The 18,221-nt window shown below is 47.6% G+C and overlaps 1 protein-coding gene across 2 annotated transcripts in view; it reads right to left on the reverse strand.

The window, feature by feature from the left end:
* The window catches only part of SLIT3 (slit guidance ligand 3), a 617,936-nt gene that overhangs the window by 54,442 nt on the left and 545,273 nt on the right, over positions 1-18,221 (reverse strand). For both annotated transcript variants that reach the window (XM_077137609.1, XM_077137610.1), the window contains 5 exons: positions 17,425-17,568; positions 16,583-16,726; positions 13,940-14,103; positions 12,707-12,839; positions 1,702-1,770 (listed from right to left, as the gene is read on the reverse strand). In XM_077137609.1, coding sequence (XP_076993724.1) covers positions 1,702-1,770; positions 12,707-12,839; positions 13,940-14,103; positions 16,583-16,726; positions 17,425-17,568 — 654 coding nt within the window. The remainder of the gene's footprint in view (positions 1-1,701; positions 1,771-12,706; positions 12,840-13,939; positions 14,104-16,582; positions 16,727-17,424; positions 17,569-18,221) is intronic.

Raw genomic sequence — 18,221 nt, forward strand, 5'->3', positions numbered from 1 at the left:
TGCATCTAAAGAGGGTCACGGTCAAGTTCCACATACACCTGCCATCCGTCCACTCATCCATCCTGTGATTCTCCCACGCACCTACCCACCAGGCATCCACCCACCCATCCCCTCACCCACCCACTTAGCCATCTACACATCCACCTGCCCACTTACCCATTACCTAAGTGTTCATTTCTTCATTTACACACTCATTCAGTCACTCAAGCCCTGTCCTTCTTTCCTTCCTTTATCCATCCATTTATTCATTCAGCGATTCAATCCTTTAGTTACACGTTTATTCTTCCAGCAAAACATAATACTTAAGATAACAATCTTTCCTTATTTTAGCACCTTTTTTCTTCCTTTCATGGTCCCTCCACCTACCCTTTCTTCAGGCATTCATTTATTCCATCTCACCAGATTCTCTTAGAAGAATGAGGCTGGTGGAGGTGTAGTCCACTGCCAACTATAACCTCCAATTTCTCCTCAGGGATAAATATTCAGAGCAACGTTTTCAACCCTAGTTGTGGTGATTTGAATCACCTGGGTAGCTTTTAAATACTCTGATGCCTGAGCTCCATCCCCAGGATTCTCATTTAATTGGTTTGGGATGGACCTGTGTTTCTGTTATTTAAAAACAAACAAACAAACAGCTGCTTGGATGATTTCTATATTCAGCTCAAGTTGAGAACCATTAACCTACAGCAGTGGTTCTGAACTGGGGGCAATTTTCCTACCCCATGGCACAATTGGTAAAGTCTAGAAGCATTTTTGGTTGTGACTACTGGAGGGGGCAGCGTGCTAGGGATGCTTCTAAATATCCTATAATGCACAAGACAGCCCTCCCACAACAACAAGGAATATCTGACTCAAAACGTCAATAGTGCTGTGGTTGAAAAACTCTAACCTAGAGATTGATTTCAGGGGTATCTAGGAAGCCAGACCTAATGAGGTGGCAAGTGGCTGTCCTTCAACTTTCCTCAGTGGGTCTCCTACATTCCCAAAGGTGACACGTTCATTCTGAAAGAACTCTACATTTCCCTCTTGTAGACTGGCTCCCTTCCTCACTAAGCAGTCAGAGGCATCTTTCAATTACCATTTGCCCAAGGAATTATTTTTGCCTCTCATGGGTCCTGTCTTGGTAAGGTGTGGCAAAGCCCTGAAGCTGTTGAAGGACAGAGCTCATGGACTTCAGGGTGCATAGCTTCAGGGGCCCCACCCTCCTCCAGGAGCCTGGCTCCTCATTCGGTGGTTCTCCTAGCCTTGGAAGACTGAGAGCCAGTAGCAGAGACATCATGTAGAACCTCATCTAGAACTATCTACTTGGGATAGTTCTGAGGAACTAAAGAAGGAGGAAGGACAAATACCCATTTAGGCTTCAGGGAAACCTAAGTGTGTCCTCAGCTTGCAAGAAACTGGAGACTGAGGCAGCTCAGGCATTCCATTTGAAGCCCAAAAGGTCAGCGGCTCACCTAACTTCCCTGAAGCCAAGCAGGTAGGTGATTCAGAGGGTCAGTGATACCAAGCATGGGGGTATTTCTGAACATCAGTCTCCCTGGATCCATTCCTCCCACTTGTCTCTCCCTGCTCTACCAAGGAAGGAAGGGGCTGAAACGTTGGGTCAGCCCCCATTTTCATTCTCCTTCACCCTTTACATCAGTTTCCTGAGCTACCCCAGAAGAGAAAAATAAATATCCCACCCAACACCGGGTTCCTTACATAAGTGTCAGGTGTCGGAGGACAGACAGCTCCCTGGGCACAGCTGTTAAGTGATTTCCTTCCAGGTACCTGAAAGAGAGGTGCAGAGTGACACCTGGGAAAGAGATGCTGCAGAAATGGTCACTTTTCCAGAGATGCCTCCCCTGAATTTGCAGGCTAGGTCAGGACCCTGTTGTACTCTCTTCCAGGTCCCTCTTTTAATTTTCCCATGAATGTACATACTACATTTGTCGTTTGATATTTATTTGTGTGACCACTTGAGTAATGACTTTTTTTCTCCACTGGAATAATCAGATCCATGATATTAGGCCCCTTGTCTAAAATTGCCTATTACTGCACCTCCCCAAGATCAGGTATGGAGCTGGCACATAGTAGGTGGTCAAAAAATACTTATTGAATAATTGAAGTACCCTCTTTGTGCCCTGCCCTTGTAATAACCTCATGTGGTAGGATTCACAGTTGAGGAAACAGAAGAACCGAGGTGTTAAAACACCTGTCCAGGATCACCCTGTGAAGCCTTGAACCCAGGTCTTTCTTTCTCTGGGGCCTGTATATTGACTACAGTTCCACAGGCCTCCACTTATCTTCCGGAGGGACGAGTTGATCTTAAGAAGCTTAATTCAATGGTGATTATCTTTGATGTGGATTTGGGAACCAGGGGAGCTGGGGCATATCTCTGTTCCCTGGAGCACTGTGCTATGAGCTCCAGAAGGAAGCTCACATGGCAGAGGGAATGAGACAGGGCTTCAGATGAAGCTGTACCCAACAGATGGACATTGCTCCTGGACAGGCCAAGGCTGGCCCTACACCTGCCTGGACTGCAGGGTCCTGCTCTGACATGCTCATGTAGGATGAGAAAACCCCCGTAGAGACTTGAGTGCAGCTTAAGTTTACAACAAGAGAATGAACTCTCACTTCGGCCATGAATTATAAAGTTACCAAGTTTATTGCTACCTTCAAGAGAGAACACAAGACAATGTAGTCCCATATCACTCCATCCCTTCTTTGCTGAAAACACCTTTTTCCTGGCTTCCGGATGCTCTTGGGACAAAATTCCCAAACTTTTGAGATGACTTACAAGAGCTGCTCTGATCTGCTTTGTGAGTTTCCTTCAATAAAAAAGCTGCCGTGGTATCCTCTCCTGGGACAATCAATGTCCAGTCGCTGCTGGTCATTCTCTCAGTGGCTGCCTTAAGCGCTGGGAGGAAGAGCTTAGGTTTGTCTTGTTCTGGCCAGTGCTTCTCAAACTTTATCCTGCATACGCATGAGCCCAGATCTTGCTAAAATGCAGATTCTGATCCAGAAGGTCTGGGGTAAGGCTGGAAATTCTGCATTTTTAATAAACTCCCGGGTGATGATGAGAACTGCTGATCCGAGGCACACATTTTGAGTAGCAAGGTGCTAGCACACTGCCTGGCATCCAGTAAAACACCCCCAAAATCACAGAATAGAGAAGAAATGGGCTAAAACAGGGATATGGATGAGTTTGTCAATGGCCAAACCAGGCTTAGCTTTCAGGACAAATTGGGATGTCTATTACTTTAAATTAGGACCAAGAGAACCCCTTTCCTCTGGGGGCCTCCGGGGACCCTCATGGCACAGAACACTGGACAGCACCATAGCGCAGTGAGGTAATATGCCTTCGCCAGGTATTCATTATGTGCCAAGAACAATGCCAGATGCTGGAGGAGATCCAAAAATGAACTGGACCCCATTTTTGCATAGTCAGCCTTGCACAGGCTTGGATCCTGCCCTCAGGCAGGCGAGCTAAGAGACCCGTATTCATTCATGAATTCATTCATTTGGGTATAAATATTTGAGCGACTGCAATGTGCCAGGTGCTGCATATTCTGGTGAATAAGACAGACATGATCCCTGTTTCCTAATGATTGAGAAATCTAATGTGGGAGAGAGAGAGAGAGAGAGACAGCCTACGCATAAAGAGATATAAATTACAAATTACAGTCTGTGCCTCAGAAAAGGAACAAGGTGCTGCAGTGGAGAATGCCAAGGGGCCTACCGCAGAGCGATGATGAGGCCGAGGAGGAGACATTTAAGAGGAAAGAGCAGGGGAGGGGAGCCGAGGCCAGGAGCGCAGTCTGTGGGAGTGCGGAAGCAGGGCCCAAAGTCAGGAGAATGGGGTGCAGAGGGGCTGTGGGGGAGGCCGCACGCTGTACTGTGGACTTGAAGGTCATTTCATCCAAAGCGCAACGAGCTGCCGTGATTGCAGACGGTGCAAGGGGCTGGGGTGGGAGAAGCTTTCAGAACGTCCCTTACCTGTGTTCACCCTTCTGCCCTCCCCGGGGATGAAAGCTGAAAGCAGGCACTCCCACTCCTCCTGGATGCTGGGCCAGAGCCGCCACAGGGCCCCGGGCGCGGGTGGGGAGGAGCAGGTATAGGGTAAGGGTTATGGTTCCAGCTTTCTCAGCTGGGCAGGTGAAGCGCTGTGGGGGTGGCGGGATTCGGGGTTCTGTGAAGGCTGAAGAAGGGGTGTTTTGCTGGACGATGTGGCATGGAAGGAAGCTTGGAGGCAGGAGCTGGCTGAATTAGTCTCTTCTCAGGAGTCTAATTAACCCAGACTGATGGTGACAGAGTTTACTCTAATTGCCTGGCAAACTTGAAGCGTCTTCAGTGAAAACAAGAACAAAATACACGAACCCCAAGTCTCACTGCTGGGACATTTACAGAAGGCCCCGGGACCAGCACATCTGCAGAGGGGCTGTGGTTTGGGCTTGTTAGGGAGGGTCTGAAGGAACAGACCAGAGCCCAGCAGGGACGGGAACAAAACCACAACAAGCCTCACAAGTGTTATCTGAGGCGCATGTCCTAGTGCTCGGGAATAGAGTGGCGCTGGTATCTTAGCTCAGTGAATCCTCCGGAGCTGGGGGTGGGAGTATTTTGCTGCATGTTTTGTCCATTTCGTGGATGAGAACACTGGGACTCAGAGAGAGGTGTAAGCCCAGGACCCAGGATTTAAGCTCAGATCTGTTGGATTCCAGAACTATTTTACCTCTCCAATCTGAGTGCATTAATTTTCACTTTTAGCCATCTCAGTCCCAATAGAATATATTTTATTATATAATTTATTTTCTCTCTCCCTCTGACTAGAAGGTAAGTTCCACAAGGGCAGGGGCTTTTGCCAGTCGTGTTCACTGCTGCGTCCCTAGTGTATGGCATAGTCTCCGTTCACAGTAAGGGCTCAGATATTGCTGAATGAGTGAACAAATGCTGCTAAGGGCTGTTCCTAGGGCTGGATTAAAAAAAACCAAAAGCCCACGGTGCTCCCATGGAATGTCTTTTTTTTTCCTTTTTTTTTGACATGGGCAGGCTCTGGGAATCGAACCCGGGTCTCCGGCATGGCAGGTGAGAACTCTGCCACTGAGCCACTGTTGCACCAGCTCCCAAGGAATGTCTTTTGCTGGACTGCTGAATAAACACATAAATGACCAGTGGATCCAGGATGCCAACAGCATCCCCACCTGAGAAGGGGGAGTTTAGGGTCCTGAGAATGAGGGTTCAACACAGCTGCTTCTGGAGAATTCTTGATACTCCCTTGACTTCTGGTTCAAACTCTCCTGGCCTTTCTCTTTCTTGAATGCTCCATATTTTTTTGGGTCCAGGTTTTTGCACAGGCTTGTCCCTCCTCTTCCTCATTGCTGATTGTTTTACAGACACTTAGATCTCAGCTGAAGCATCATTTTCCCCGATGTTATTTCCCATGCCCACTGGTGACACTGCAGCTTCCCAAGGCTTTTGGTGGTTTATCTTCCAGCATTTAACCCCATGTTGACATTCCTTAGTGTGATTCTGTGATAAGTGTTGGCAGGTCCATGTCTGTTTTGCTCACCCATACATCCCCATACACTCTCTGGCAGCAGGAGATGCTCAGAAAACAGCATCTGAGTGATGGAAGGTGTCTGAACTCCCCAGGTAGGACTGCGTTTGGCACTGAGGAGGGGAGTGGAAGCTTCAAGGGAATGGCTTTCCGCATAGTGTCCCCTGTGACCTCGCATTGCAGCTCAGAAGACGAGGAATCAGAAGATTTCACTTCAGAAATGCAGATGCAGTTGTATGATAAAGGTTGCTTTGTGGGAAGCCCTTTATGAAAACTCCAGACTCCCAAGTTACCTGTAGCCTGCAGCCCAGGCCCCTAGAGGGACCCCTTCACAAGCCTGCACTCTGTCCTGCCAGCCTTAGAACTGCCAGAGCATTTCTCGTGTGAAGACCTCTGCTTTGACCTGCATTTACATGCTGTGTTTCAGTCCCAGAGCAAGTGCATGTGTCACGTCTGCCTTGCATGAAAATGCACACAGATCTCTGTGTATGGATGTTCACCATTCTTGTTTTGGGCTTTGTGGTGCTGACAGGTGACCCAAGAATGCTTGGACTTGCTGAATGGTGATGGGAGGCATGGCAGTCACCTTTCAGAAGCCTGCATTGCAGGTCAAGATTTCTGCATAGAAGCCGGGGGTCAATCGGGAGCATTATGGGAGTCAGGAGCCACAGGCTGTGTGACCTTGGGCAAGCCACTTGACCTCTCTGAACTTGGGTTTTCTCATCTGTAAATGGAACCTACAATAATAATCACCTAGAAATATTACAGTGAGGATTAAAGAGACTCTACTGAAAGCTCTTGGAGCAGAACCTGGCACACTAGTGTTCAATCAATTGTAACTATGTACACATACACACACACGTCTCCATCCAATAATACATACAATTACTGAAAGATCAATAACCGTCCCTTGTTCATTCTCTATTCTGCTTCCAGAGTAATATTTCTAAAATGAGAATCAGATCATGTCACACGTCTGCTTAAAATTCCTCCCTGGTTCCCATATTTCTCTTGGGATAACGAGCCAGACCATACCATGGCCTACAAGGCTTTACTTGTCCTTCTCAGGCTTTCCACGCACACCATCCTCTTCTTTTTTTTTTTTTTTTTTTTTGGCATGGGCAGGCACCGGGAATCGAACTGTCTTCAGCATAGCAGAAACTCTGCCACTGCGCCACCATTGCCCACCCCACACCATCCTCTTTTACAATCTATTTGCTCCATCTCATGAACGTCTCAATTTCTTAACTTTAAGATCTTTCTTACTTCAGGCCTTTACAAAGTTTTTTTGCTCCTTTGTCCCCTCCGCTTTTCTGAGGACTCTTGTTCTACTCCCTATCTAAAATTCCAATTTACTAGTTAGCTTTTTTACTGTCTTTCCTGATTCTAAGTTTCTCCATATTAGGGATCTTATCTCATATACTCAGCTTCTACACCAATGTCTAGCACAAACTAGGCACTCAACAGACAATTGAGTGAAGGGGACTCGAGTGAAGTCTCAGCTCTGAGTCTGTGCTCAGGCCTCCCGTGGTCCCTTTGGACAGCTCTGCATGCCTGATAGCACCTGGATGTGTCCTCTACTGCTGCCAACTGCCAAGGGCTTTGTGGGGTCCAGACCTGTGTAAGTGCTGCTGTGCCCAGTGCTAGTCCACTCTCCAATGGCAAGGCCAACCTCTGCCAGCTGGCTGGAGGCATATTTCTGCCCCTCTCCTTGAGCCAGAGATAGGCAAGAATGTAGTTGGTGCTGGGCAGTTGCTCTATCAAGTGTTCTGGGAGCTGACCCAGCATAGGTGGCATAGATGGCAGTGGCCTCTTTTTGTGCAGCAGCTAGCATTGCTAGAGAAGGCTCAGCTGTCAGGGCAGACCCAGCCAGAATCACTGATGGGCACCTATAGCACTGTGGCAAAGGGCCTTGGTTTGCCTTCTCCCTGCTTAAATGCAGGTGACAGGTTCCAAGAGACCCATGGCTGTTGACTGCAAATCCTGATAGCTAGGTCCCTGCCAAAGGAAGGTAGTGGTTTTTAGGACAGACCTTGGGGCCAGATAAACCTGGGCTTGTGTAAGATCTCTGCTGCTCACTAGAATGTAATCTCAAAATATTATTTAATCCCTGAGCCTCAGTTATGGCATCTGAAAAATGGGAATAAACATGCTTGCCTTTTGAGATTGTTGGGAGGATTCAATGAGCTCATATACGAGAAGATTCAGTATAGCATCAGGAACCTCCTCCCTTGCTTTCTTAAAAGCCAGGCTGGGCAGGATTTCCTGGATTCCTCCCTATTTCAGAGCACATACCATCTGTGGCACTCACTTGTGCTTGTCATTTACAACGCTGCTTAACCCCATCTCCTGCATGCATGTCCGTCATCCTGATTAAACTGTTGATGAGAAGAAAGCTCCAGTAAGCTGCCTTCTGTACCCCATAACCCCATCCTCTCACCTCTTCGGTGTCAGTCTCCTGTAATCCATCCATTCTTGTCATTGCTCACTCGGAAAGTGTTGTGTCTTAGCCCTGTACCTCCAGGACAAGCCTCATCCTTCCATGTCTCCTTTCAGTGCTCTGTGCGTGTGTGTGTGTGTGTGTGTGTATGCACATAAGTTGCTGTTAGCCTGCTTCCCGTAATGCCTTCAGACTACCAAATCCCAAAGCAAATCCCTTCTTCTAAGAGCTATGCCTAGAGGGAAACATGGGATCCTTCCCTTCTCCTCTCCTTGGGATACCTGTTGTAGAAAACCAGATCTATGATCATGTTCCTCAAACTAAAATCAGAATCAAAACTTTGGATAAAGGGTATCAATCAGGGGCGGACCGCAGGACACACTGCCTGCAGCACTAGAGACTGACTCTTCTCTCTAGCCGGCAGGGAGAGGTAGGCTTGCTGAGCTTGATTCAGGAGCCAGGACAGTCTGATGCTAGCAAGGTCCCCTTAGATCTCTAGGTATAAGTTCTTCCAGGATGCTGAGGCAAGCCCAGATCCCAAAGCCTATCGGCACAGCTATGAGTTAACTTTCCATAGCTGGTGAGGACCTGCCTTTGCAGGGAGGATTAGTGCCAGTGATTTGGGGGCTGAGATGTCCTGCATCTGCTTCTGCCCTGCTTTCCATAAGATTTTGTAGGTTGCTTTTGAAATCTGGAACTTAATACTGACTTACTGTGGGTGTCTCTGTCTGCCAGTGTGTGATGCACGTGAAAGGTTTTCCAAGTGTTGTCCATGGACCCCTAGGCGCCCCCAAGACCTTCTTGAGGATCTGTGAGATCCAAAATTTTTTTTGCAATAAGATTAAAACATTATTTGCCTTTTTCACTGTGTCAATATTTGCACCAATGGCCAAAAGCAACGGCTTTAGCGTGAATCAAGGCAGTGGCAGCCAAGTTGCAAGAGCTCACTCTTTTCTTCAGCTGCATGCACTCATAGGTAAAGAACAAAAACAAAAAGCTGGTTTCCCTGATGAATGCCTCTGATGAAGTAGTTAAAATCATTAATTCCATTAAGTCCTGACCCTTGAGTATGCATTTTTCTAATATTCTGTGTAACAAAATGAGAAATAGCTACATGCACTTGTGCTGCATGCAAACTGAGGATGGTTGTCTTGAGAAAAGGCACCTATGTAATTGAGTTGCTGCTGAACTAGTCTTTTTTTTTCTCAAGAAACACCATTTTTACTTAAAATAACGACTGACAAACTGATTATTTAGACCTGGGCATTTGTAGACATTTTCTCGAAGAGGAACAAAGTGAGCCTGTCACTTCGAGGAAAACAACTGACAGTATTTACTGCCAGCGGTCAAATTTGAGCTTTCAAGCACAAATTAAAATTTTGGAGAACTTGTCGCTGCCACTGTGAGGCTGACAGCTTCTCCATACTTAAAGACTTAGTGGGTGATATTAATGGATGTGATGTTTTTACTATCGGATAATGCAATGTGCCATCGTTTGGAAGAGCTACATAATTCAATGAGCCATTATTTTCCAATGACCAGTGTGTAATGTTACAAGATCAAGCATGGGTAAAAGACCTACTTTAAGAACAAGACAACCCCATGGATTTTAATGTAACAGAGCATGAGAAATAAACTGATAGGCTTTCAGATTCCATGGTGCAATTAATCATTAAGAAGCTACTACTTACGTGGTTTGATGTGGTATCAAAGAATAATATCCATAATTATTTTTTAAAAAAGGCTATTGAAATACTCCTCCCTTTTCCAACTACATATCTGTGTAAAGCCAGATTTTCTTCCTTCATTTCAACCAAAACAACATAACATAGGTGGAATGCTAAAGCAGATATGAACTCTTGCCCTTTCTTTTCAGCCAGAAATTAAAGAGATTTGCAAAATGCAAATGTCCCTCTTTCAAGTTAAATTTATTTTCTTTTGTTTTGTATCTTATTAAAAAATAAGCTTTTTATGTTAACATGTAACAGATATATTATTGTTATTTGAAATGGATTAATTAATATACATTAAAATTTTGTTTGGCTTTAGTTTCTAATAAGATAAATACTGATAGATGTGCCCATCATAAATAAAAGTTCTTGGAGTGCTCAATGATCTTTAAATGTGTAACAGGGTCCTGAGAATCAAAAATTTGAGAACTGCTGATGTTTTGGATCATAGAATGGACTTTTGGGCCAGGCAAACTTGCTTTCTAATCCTGATTTGGCTGCCTAACAATGATGAGATTTGGGCAAGTGTTTTTACTTCTCTGATAGTTCCTGGTCCCTAAAAGAGTTCAAACGTTACCTCCATGAGAGCATGTAAGGACTGAAGGAGCAAAGGCCAGTGAAGTAAGGGCTCAGATTGGCCTGATTCACCCAAGAAGACAGAAGAGAGAAGAGGCACAAAAAGTGAGGGTCTTTGGGCGTCTTGCAGAAGACTCACTAAAGGAAAACTCACTTCCCCCTTGGAAGTACCAAAGGCTCCCACACCTTGCCCTTTGGAGAAATGCTGCGTAACTTTGGGGTTTTCTTTTCAGTGACTCAAACTTAATTTTGGTTTGTGGTTGGCAGCTTTGCCTGAGATCACTAATGACGCTTGAGGGAGCTAGAAAGCCTGAGTCAGAAACCTTGGCTCTGGACTCAGCCGCTTTCTGTGAACCACAGGCCTCCAAGCCAGAGTCTCCTGGGCCTGCCAGCTTTCACTTTCTTTGACACCCCATTTTCCTGCTTACGCTTCCCCAGGGACCCCTCTCAGCCTGGAGGATGCCCAGGAGGCAGCTCGGGGACAGACGTGAGGGCTGCTTTTCTTGGCGAGCCTTGGAAGCCGGGCTGGCCAAGGGAAGTATGACCATTTCCAAAGCAGGAAATCAGGTCCCCTCCCAAACCTCTGAGGTTTACTTTATAATTACATCCAATTATCTTTGTTATTTCAATCTTTGTTTCAGGAGCTTTGGGGAAAAGCATCTACAGGCTTGTTTTCATGGCATTTTCTTCTCTCTGACATGAGTCACTTGGCACTCAATTAGTGCAGGATGGAGGTGTGGACCTGGTTCATTCTAGGAGCCCCCACGCCATGGCACAGCCTGACACGTGGAATGGAGGTGCTGCTTATGACACAGCTTTTACTCACACAGATCTTCCAGGGCACAGTCTCAGCTCAACCCCAAGGTGAATACTGAGCTTTTAGCAACTGCCAAGACTTCCTTCCATCAGGCTGGCTGTTACAATGGGAAGGGCCAAGAGCCACAAAACACCCAGGAATCTATCTGTGGTTACAGGGAACTGGCACACTCAGGTGCCATCCCAAGAGGCACTGGCAGGGCGGGTCTAAGGAATATTCCCTAGGGGAGTGTGGTCCCATTCTTTTGCTTATTTTGAGGGCACAAACGAAGCTGGCCTGGATGAGGTGGTGTCTTATGGGCCCGGGAAGAGTTTGAGAAAGGGCAGACATGAGGCATGTGTGTATGTGTGCGGGGGGTGGAGGTGGCAGGTAGGGTATTTAGGCGGTGGCCTGGGAGTGTGTCTTTCAGCTGGGCCACTCTGGGCTCTGCCAGTCACAATGGCTCTGCTCACTCCCAACGCAGGGCCTTTGCACAGTAGCAACTTAGTTCTGGGACATTCCCTCCTCCCTCCTCATTCTCTTTTACTCACCTTTCAGATTTCAGCTCCAGCATCACTTGCCCAGAGAAGCTTTTCTGATTTTCACAGCTAAGCCAAACCCCTCTACCCTAGGATGTCAAGGCAACCTTCTAACTCTTTGTTGTGGCCCTTTTCACAGCTGTCATTTCTCATGTGCTTCAGAGATGACTAAGCAAATGCCTACCTGCCCCAGCTAACTGTGAGCTCTGTGAGCACAGGGCTCACACCTGTTTTGCTCACCACTGTCTCCCCAGTGTTAGCTCAGAGGAGGCCATTTGACACACTCGCTGAATATGTGTTGAATGAATGAATGCAAGTATGAATATTCTGAGTGTGAAGTGCTCATCTGGCCTGGGTGGCCTTGCTCCTGATACATCCCAGAGAGACCCTTCAGCTGTGAGGCTGCGCTGCGGCCATCTCGGTGAGCTTTCTAGGGGCAGAAATAAGGTATTCTTGGTCGTCCTAAGAGCATTTCAGGATGGGAAGAGCAACTCTTCTGTGTAACTTGGAGCTCCTGGGTCAGGAGCAAGGGTTGTGGAATAAGGAGCTTGTTGATCTGAGCATGAAAAGGACTCAGAACTAAGACTTTGCTTGTCTCTACAAACTCCACAATGCTTGATGTGGTTGTTTTGAAGGTGGAATAGAATCGTATTTATGAAACGCTCCATTAGCTGTGGTGCCCCATGAACATTTTTATAATTGCCCTGCATGGGCACTGGTACCAGGGAGAGACACTGCCAAGGGTGGGAGGTATAAGAAGATAAGCAGAGCAAGACCAGGGAGCTTGGGGGTGATACAGAAAATGAGACAATAACCTTCCCACTTGAACTCTGAAGTTTCTTTAGGGAGAGCAAGGGCAGCTACGTTTCAGATGCCAGGCAGAGGCCCTGGGCAGGACGGCTTCCTGCTCATGGAAACAAAGCTGCTGCCACCTTGGGTGGGCGCTACGGCCGTCTTACTGGCATCCATTCCAGCGGCGCTTCCGCAGCGGCATTGCATGAGTTAAAGTGGGTAAAGCGTGAAGGACGGTGTGGTGGGGATGGTGGGGATGGGGAGATGGGCTGCTGGGTGTGGGCTGGGGGCACTTACAGCTCAGTCACGTCCTTGGGGATGCCCTTGGGGAGGGCGCGGAGCCCCTTGTTGCTGCACCGCACCACCGTCTCCATGCACGTGCACTGCTCTGGGCAGCGCGGGCCCAGCTGGCAGCTGCTCTCATCATTGCCTGTGGGGAGAGCCCAGGGAGAGGGTGAGGGTCTGGGAGACGCACTCGATGAGGGGAGTAGGCAAGCAGGCTGGGGTGACTTCAGCCAAGCTGTTCTCAGCAAACTGAAACCCTCCCCTTCTTCCAGATTTGAGCCAGAATCAGGAATAAGGTACCTGCTGGAATCACCCACGGATGGGGGCGGGGGGCGGGGGGCAGGGAAGATATGTACCTTGGGTGGGAAGTAGGGTTACCTCCCTTCTGCCACATCTGACATACGATAAAGACTATCAAGGAGGCCAACCGAGACGTAATTATCCAGAGGAATAGAAAGGTAAGAGGTCAGCGTTAACCTGGTCAGAAATAGGCCAAATTGTTTGAAGGGGCGGTCAAACATGGGGGAAGACCTCTGTTTACTGCCTTCCTTCTTTTCCTCCCTTTCTCTCCTTCCCTTGACAACACAGTCCCTCAGGGGTGGCGAGTGAATCCCCAGCCAAAATATCTTAACCTCAGTTAATCCACAAACCAGCTAAACCATCCTTAGATAACCCACAGTTGACTAAGTAAAGAACTATTGCTGGCTCAAATTTATGCAAAGATGCCCTCTGAGATCCTGAGACTTGACATTTAGGGCCTCCAGACGACCCCTAGTTAGTGGCAGGAGCTTTCCATAAGCCCATCTTGAAGCTGCTTCTCATGGGCATATGCTCTGAGCTTCACTTTGATGCAGGAAGACGGCCCAGAGCTTCCAGGCACAGTCGCACAGGCTGCATATTGCACAAGGGTGCCACAACTAAGGGGCACCAATCTAACTGTGGACAAGACATATCAGTATATTTAGTATAACGTGTTCCACAGATGGCAGTTAGGTTTCTTGTTTTAACAAAACCAGTATATATTATGACAAATTTCTGATAGACGGAAGTAAAATGCCTTTAGAGAGGGGGATCTTTTCTCATGAAGAAATCTGTGGGCTAGCAGCAGACCTGCAGAGCCCTTCTGAGCCCCAGCTGCGTGCCTAATGGCAGAGTGGAATCGGATCTCAGGGACCCAGACCTGCAGCCACAGCTGCACCGCTTCTCCCCTGCACCTTCCTGGGTGCCTCTCCCCGGCCCTCTCACCATCACAAGTAAAATCCTGGATGGCCACATCCTGGATAGGGATCTCCTTGAGGAAGAACGGCTTCTGGCACCTGGGGTTCCCGCTGACAATCCGCCTTTTCCTAAGCCACTTGCCGAGCCATGCCAGGTGGCAGTTGCAGTTGAAGGGGTTGGAGAGGAGATTTCTGGAAGGAAAGACGGGCCCTCTCTGAACGGTTAGCCTCTACCCTTGTGCTGGGAGACGTGGCCCTGAGATCTGGTTCTGCACCCCCAGCCCCAGCTCTCAAGACAGGATCTGCTCTGCGTTCTAGGAAGGAGGAAGCAGGCCTAGGAAAATGGCATGCGGACTACCTTGTAAAACCCAGAAGCAGTCTTTCCAAGAATCTCCTTCTAGACCTCTGCCAATGGACAGGACTGTGGCCTTGCCATGACCTCCTTTGATTACTGAGCTTTTGCTCTGTTACCCGCCTTCAATGCCTCAGCAGATACTCTCTTCCATTTGGAGACTTCACACATGCTGCCTCTTCCTGTCTGAAATGCATCTCCCTACAGTTTGCCTGGTTGGCTCCTCCTCATCCTTTGGTCCTCAGCCCAAATGACACCTCCTCCAAGAAGCCTTCCCTGGGCCCCTCATCTAAGGTGGAAAACTTCACCCAGACCCATTCCTTTTCCCCATCCATCTTCATTTCCTCCATAGCACCCATCTGACTTTGTAAATATTGCTTTTGTGTGTGTGTGTTTGTTTAACGTCCCACTCTGGACCCCTAAGTTCCATGATGGCAAGAACCAGGTTTATCTATTTGCCTCTGTATTTCTAGGCGTGAGTGTGACATCATTGTGGGCACTTTATATATATATATATATGATGAATGGAATGAATGTGTTGGAGGGATGGATGGATGATAGCAGCTATCAATTTCTGAGTGTTTACTCGAGGACTGGGACCAGCTCACCACTTTATAAATCCATGATCTCATTCATACTTGTCATAACGGTTTTACAAGGGAGAGAATATTATTATCACTTCACAAAGGAGGAAAACAAAGCTTAGAAAGGTTAAATCAGAAGGCTGGACAGCTCTTGAGAAGCTGTGGTCTGATTACTAGCAATTAAAAGCTGTGGAATCAGATATTCCTGGGTTTGAATCTGGCTCTGATGCCCTGGACCTGTGCTAATTTTTACGTTTACATGTCAAAGCTGGTTCCCTTCCTGTCTTGTGTCTCTGCCCCTCTCTGCATCCTGTGTATCCTTGGAGTCCCAGTGTGGGGGCACACAGAACGGCTAAAATGAACCAACCCACAGGTGCTAGTTCCTAACCCATCTTCCCCTCCTCTTGATGTCATTTACTCATTAGATTCACTTTATCCAAAAATTATACACTGAGAATCTACTTATGTGCCACAGATTGATCTAGATATTGAGGATATTGCAGTGAGTAAAACAGACATATTCCTCTTCCTTCTGGAACTTACATTCTAGCTGAAGGAAGGCAGCCATTATGCAATCAGTAGTAAGCAAGTAAATTATATAGTATATTAGAAAACGGTCAGTGCTATGGGAAAAATAAGGAGAGCGAGGTAAGGCGACAGGGGTGAGGCTGGGGTTGAATGGGTGTGAGGTTGGTCTCACCGAGAAGGTGACATCCGAGCCAAGAATGGAGGGAAGGGAGGAAGGCAGGGGACAGGGCATTCTAGGTAGTGGGAACAACTAGTGCAAACTGTAAGATGGGAGTGGGCCTTGGGGATGGCAGGAACAGCAAGGAGGCTGATGAGGCTGGAACAGAGGGAGTGAGGGGACAGAGGCCATGAGGTCTAGACGCAGCAGCTTTAGGCCATTTTATGACTTTGGCCTTTACTCCTAGTGACATGAGTTCACAGGAGCATGACAAAAGGCAGCAAGACTTTCTCTTCTGTCTTCCAAAGGGCCTTTGGGGAAGGGACGAGAGGGAAGGAACCATCACTCACATGGAAACAATATGAACAACCATAAAAGCTAGCGTGTGTTGAGAACATTCTATATCCCAGGAACCCTGCTATGTGTTTGATAAATATTAAAGATTCGATCTTCTTAACAATCCCATGAGGTAGATTGTACAGAAGGAAACATTGAAGCACAGAGAAATAAAGTAACTTTTCCAAGGTCACACAGCTAAAGAGAGGGAAAGCCAGATTTCGAACACAGGAGTTGCCTCTGGAGTCTAAAGTCTTAACCATTATTCTACACAGCCTCTCTTACCAGCACAGTAAATTACATGGGCAGGAGTACTAGTTTAGATGTCCAGAAGCTCGATTCTAACTCTGGCTCTGCTATACACTGAAGCAGCCTGTAGCATCTTTTCGATGTCTGATCATGTCATATAATTCCCACTCACTTTCCAGAACACAGCTCCAGCGTTCCTCAACAAGGCCTGTGTTGGGGTTTATATTACTCTGTGCATCTCCCTTATGTGGCACCTCACCATGCTGTGACCTTCAGGAGGAAAAGACCAAGTCTGATTGCATCTTCAGCACCTAGACAGTGTCTGACATGTACAGGGAGCCTGCGAGATGTTTCAACGGATGGAAGGATAGATGACCTTGACCAGAGATAGCAGGGACCCGGGAAGGGAGAGGGCTATCGAGGAGGAGCCCAGAGTAAGTGGGCAGTTGGCCCAGGAGGACTTACATGGTAGACAGAGAGACGAGTGTGGTGAAGGCGCCGGGGGTGATGGTGGTGATCCGATTGTCATAGAGGGAAAGCAGCCGCACCGAGCTCAGGCCAGCAAACGTGTCATTGCTCACACAGCTAACCAGATTGCTCCTCAGCATCCTAGAGGGAGAGGGACAGGTTTGAGAGACCTTTTCTTTCCCCTTGCACAGCAGCGCCACAGAGGAATATGTATGTGTGCGAAGGTGAGAGGCTTTGGCCAATTCTAAGCCCAGACTGCCACATTGCCCAGGTTTGTCCTGTTAGCAGGGCCTGGATCCCCGGTTGGGCTTGTGTGTAAACATGCATGTATATCCTTGCTTGTGCATGTTTTATTTATAGTAAGAGCATGTGTCATTCATGTAGACATGTACACGTGTATTGTATGTATGCTAGGAGAAGAGAGAATCAAAAGTAGCTATGGACATCAGCTTGTATGTGTGTGTATGTATATGTTTACTTGTATATGGGTTTATATGCATGTTGCATGTATCTATGTCATTTTTACACACATGTGCATACGTTTATTTTTGTGGGGTAAACATTTGCATGCCTCTCTCAGTCTGTTTCTGTTGTAAATATAAACACATGTGTATATTAGAGTAGGTGATTTCATGTGAGTGGACTGGGGGCTGCTCGGCCTGCTAAGTTCTTTCCCATTAGTGACTGGAAAGTATCTGATGACTTTCTGGCTCCATGAAAGAAGGGATCCAGTGGGAAAGGAGAGCTCCTGGGTCCTGTCCACTGCTTGCCGATCTTCACAGTGCATCTAGGATGCCCCTGCCCTGCCATCCCCTCGGCCCTGGTCCCCAGGTGCTCACAAGGTCTTGAGGCCACCAAGGCCGCGGAACATGCGCCCGTGCACCATCTCCAGCTGGTTCCCCGTCAGCATCAGCTCCTGCACACTGGCTGCACCATCGAAGGCGCCCTCTCGCACCTCCTTGATCTTGTTGTTGCTCAGGTTTCTGGAGGGAAGGCACAGAATGGGGGAGCATCAAGGAGGGCAGAGGGCACAGTTCAGGGAAGGAATTCTAGCCTTGTAGAGAGCTGGGGACGCTTCAGGGCTCCCTGGACTGGGACTGGGTGGTGGGGGAAGCTTGGTTTGGACTCCCTGATGTTTGTCTTCAGGCACCTGCCCTCGAGAGTGAGCACCAATGGCCCACGCAGGAGTGACCACCTTTGTGAAGAGACTGGGTGGGGTTGGACGGTTTTGTCAGTATAATTATGTCAGTATAATACCTCCATCCCCAATCCTCTGCAGGGATAGGGCAACTGTGGAACTTATAGTTCTCTTACCAGTTGACAAGCACGGATTTATAAATAGATGCTTTCTTGTAACTACTTGAGCACTTAATATGAACCAGGCACCGCATGAGGATTTGGCCAACGTAACCTCATCAAATCCACAAACCAACGTCTATGAGATAGTATGATTGCCTCTATTTTATGTGTGAGGTAACTGAGGTTCAGAGAGATTAGGTAACTTGCCTACAGTCACACAGGTGATAGAACTGGGATTTGAGGCTAGGCTTGCTGGCATGGAAAAAGGCTACACAGAACTGCCTCTTTTGTAAGTGAATGTCCTGCTGGTGCTGTGGATTCTCAGTCCCTCATATTA

The sequence above is a fragment of the Tamandua tetradactyla genome, chromosome 20, assembly GCF_023851605.1.
Source record: "Tamandua tetradactyla isolate mTamTet1 chromosome 20, mTamTet1.pri, whole genome shotgun sequence".
In the NCBI taxonomy this organism is placed as follows: domain Eukaryota; kingdom Metazoa; phylum Chordata; class Mammalia; order Pilosa; family Myrmecophagidae; genus Tamandua; species Tamandua tetradactyla.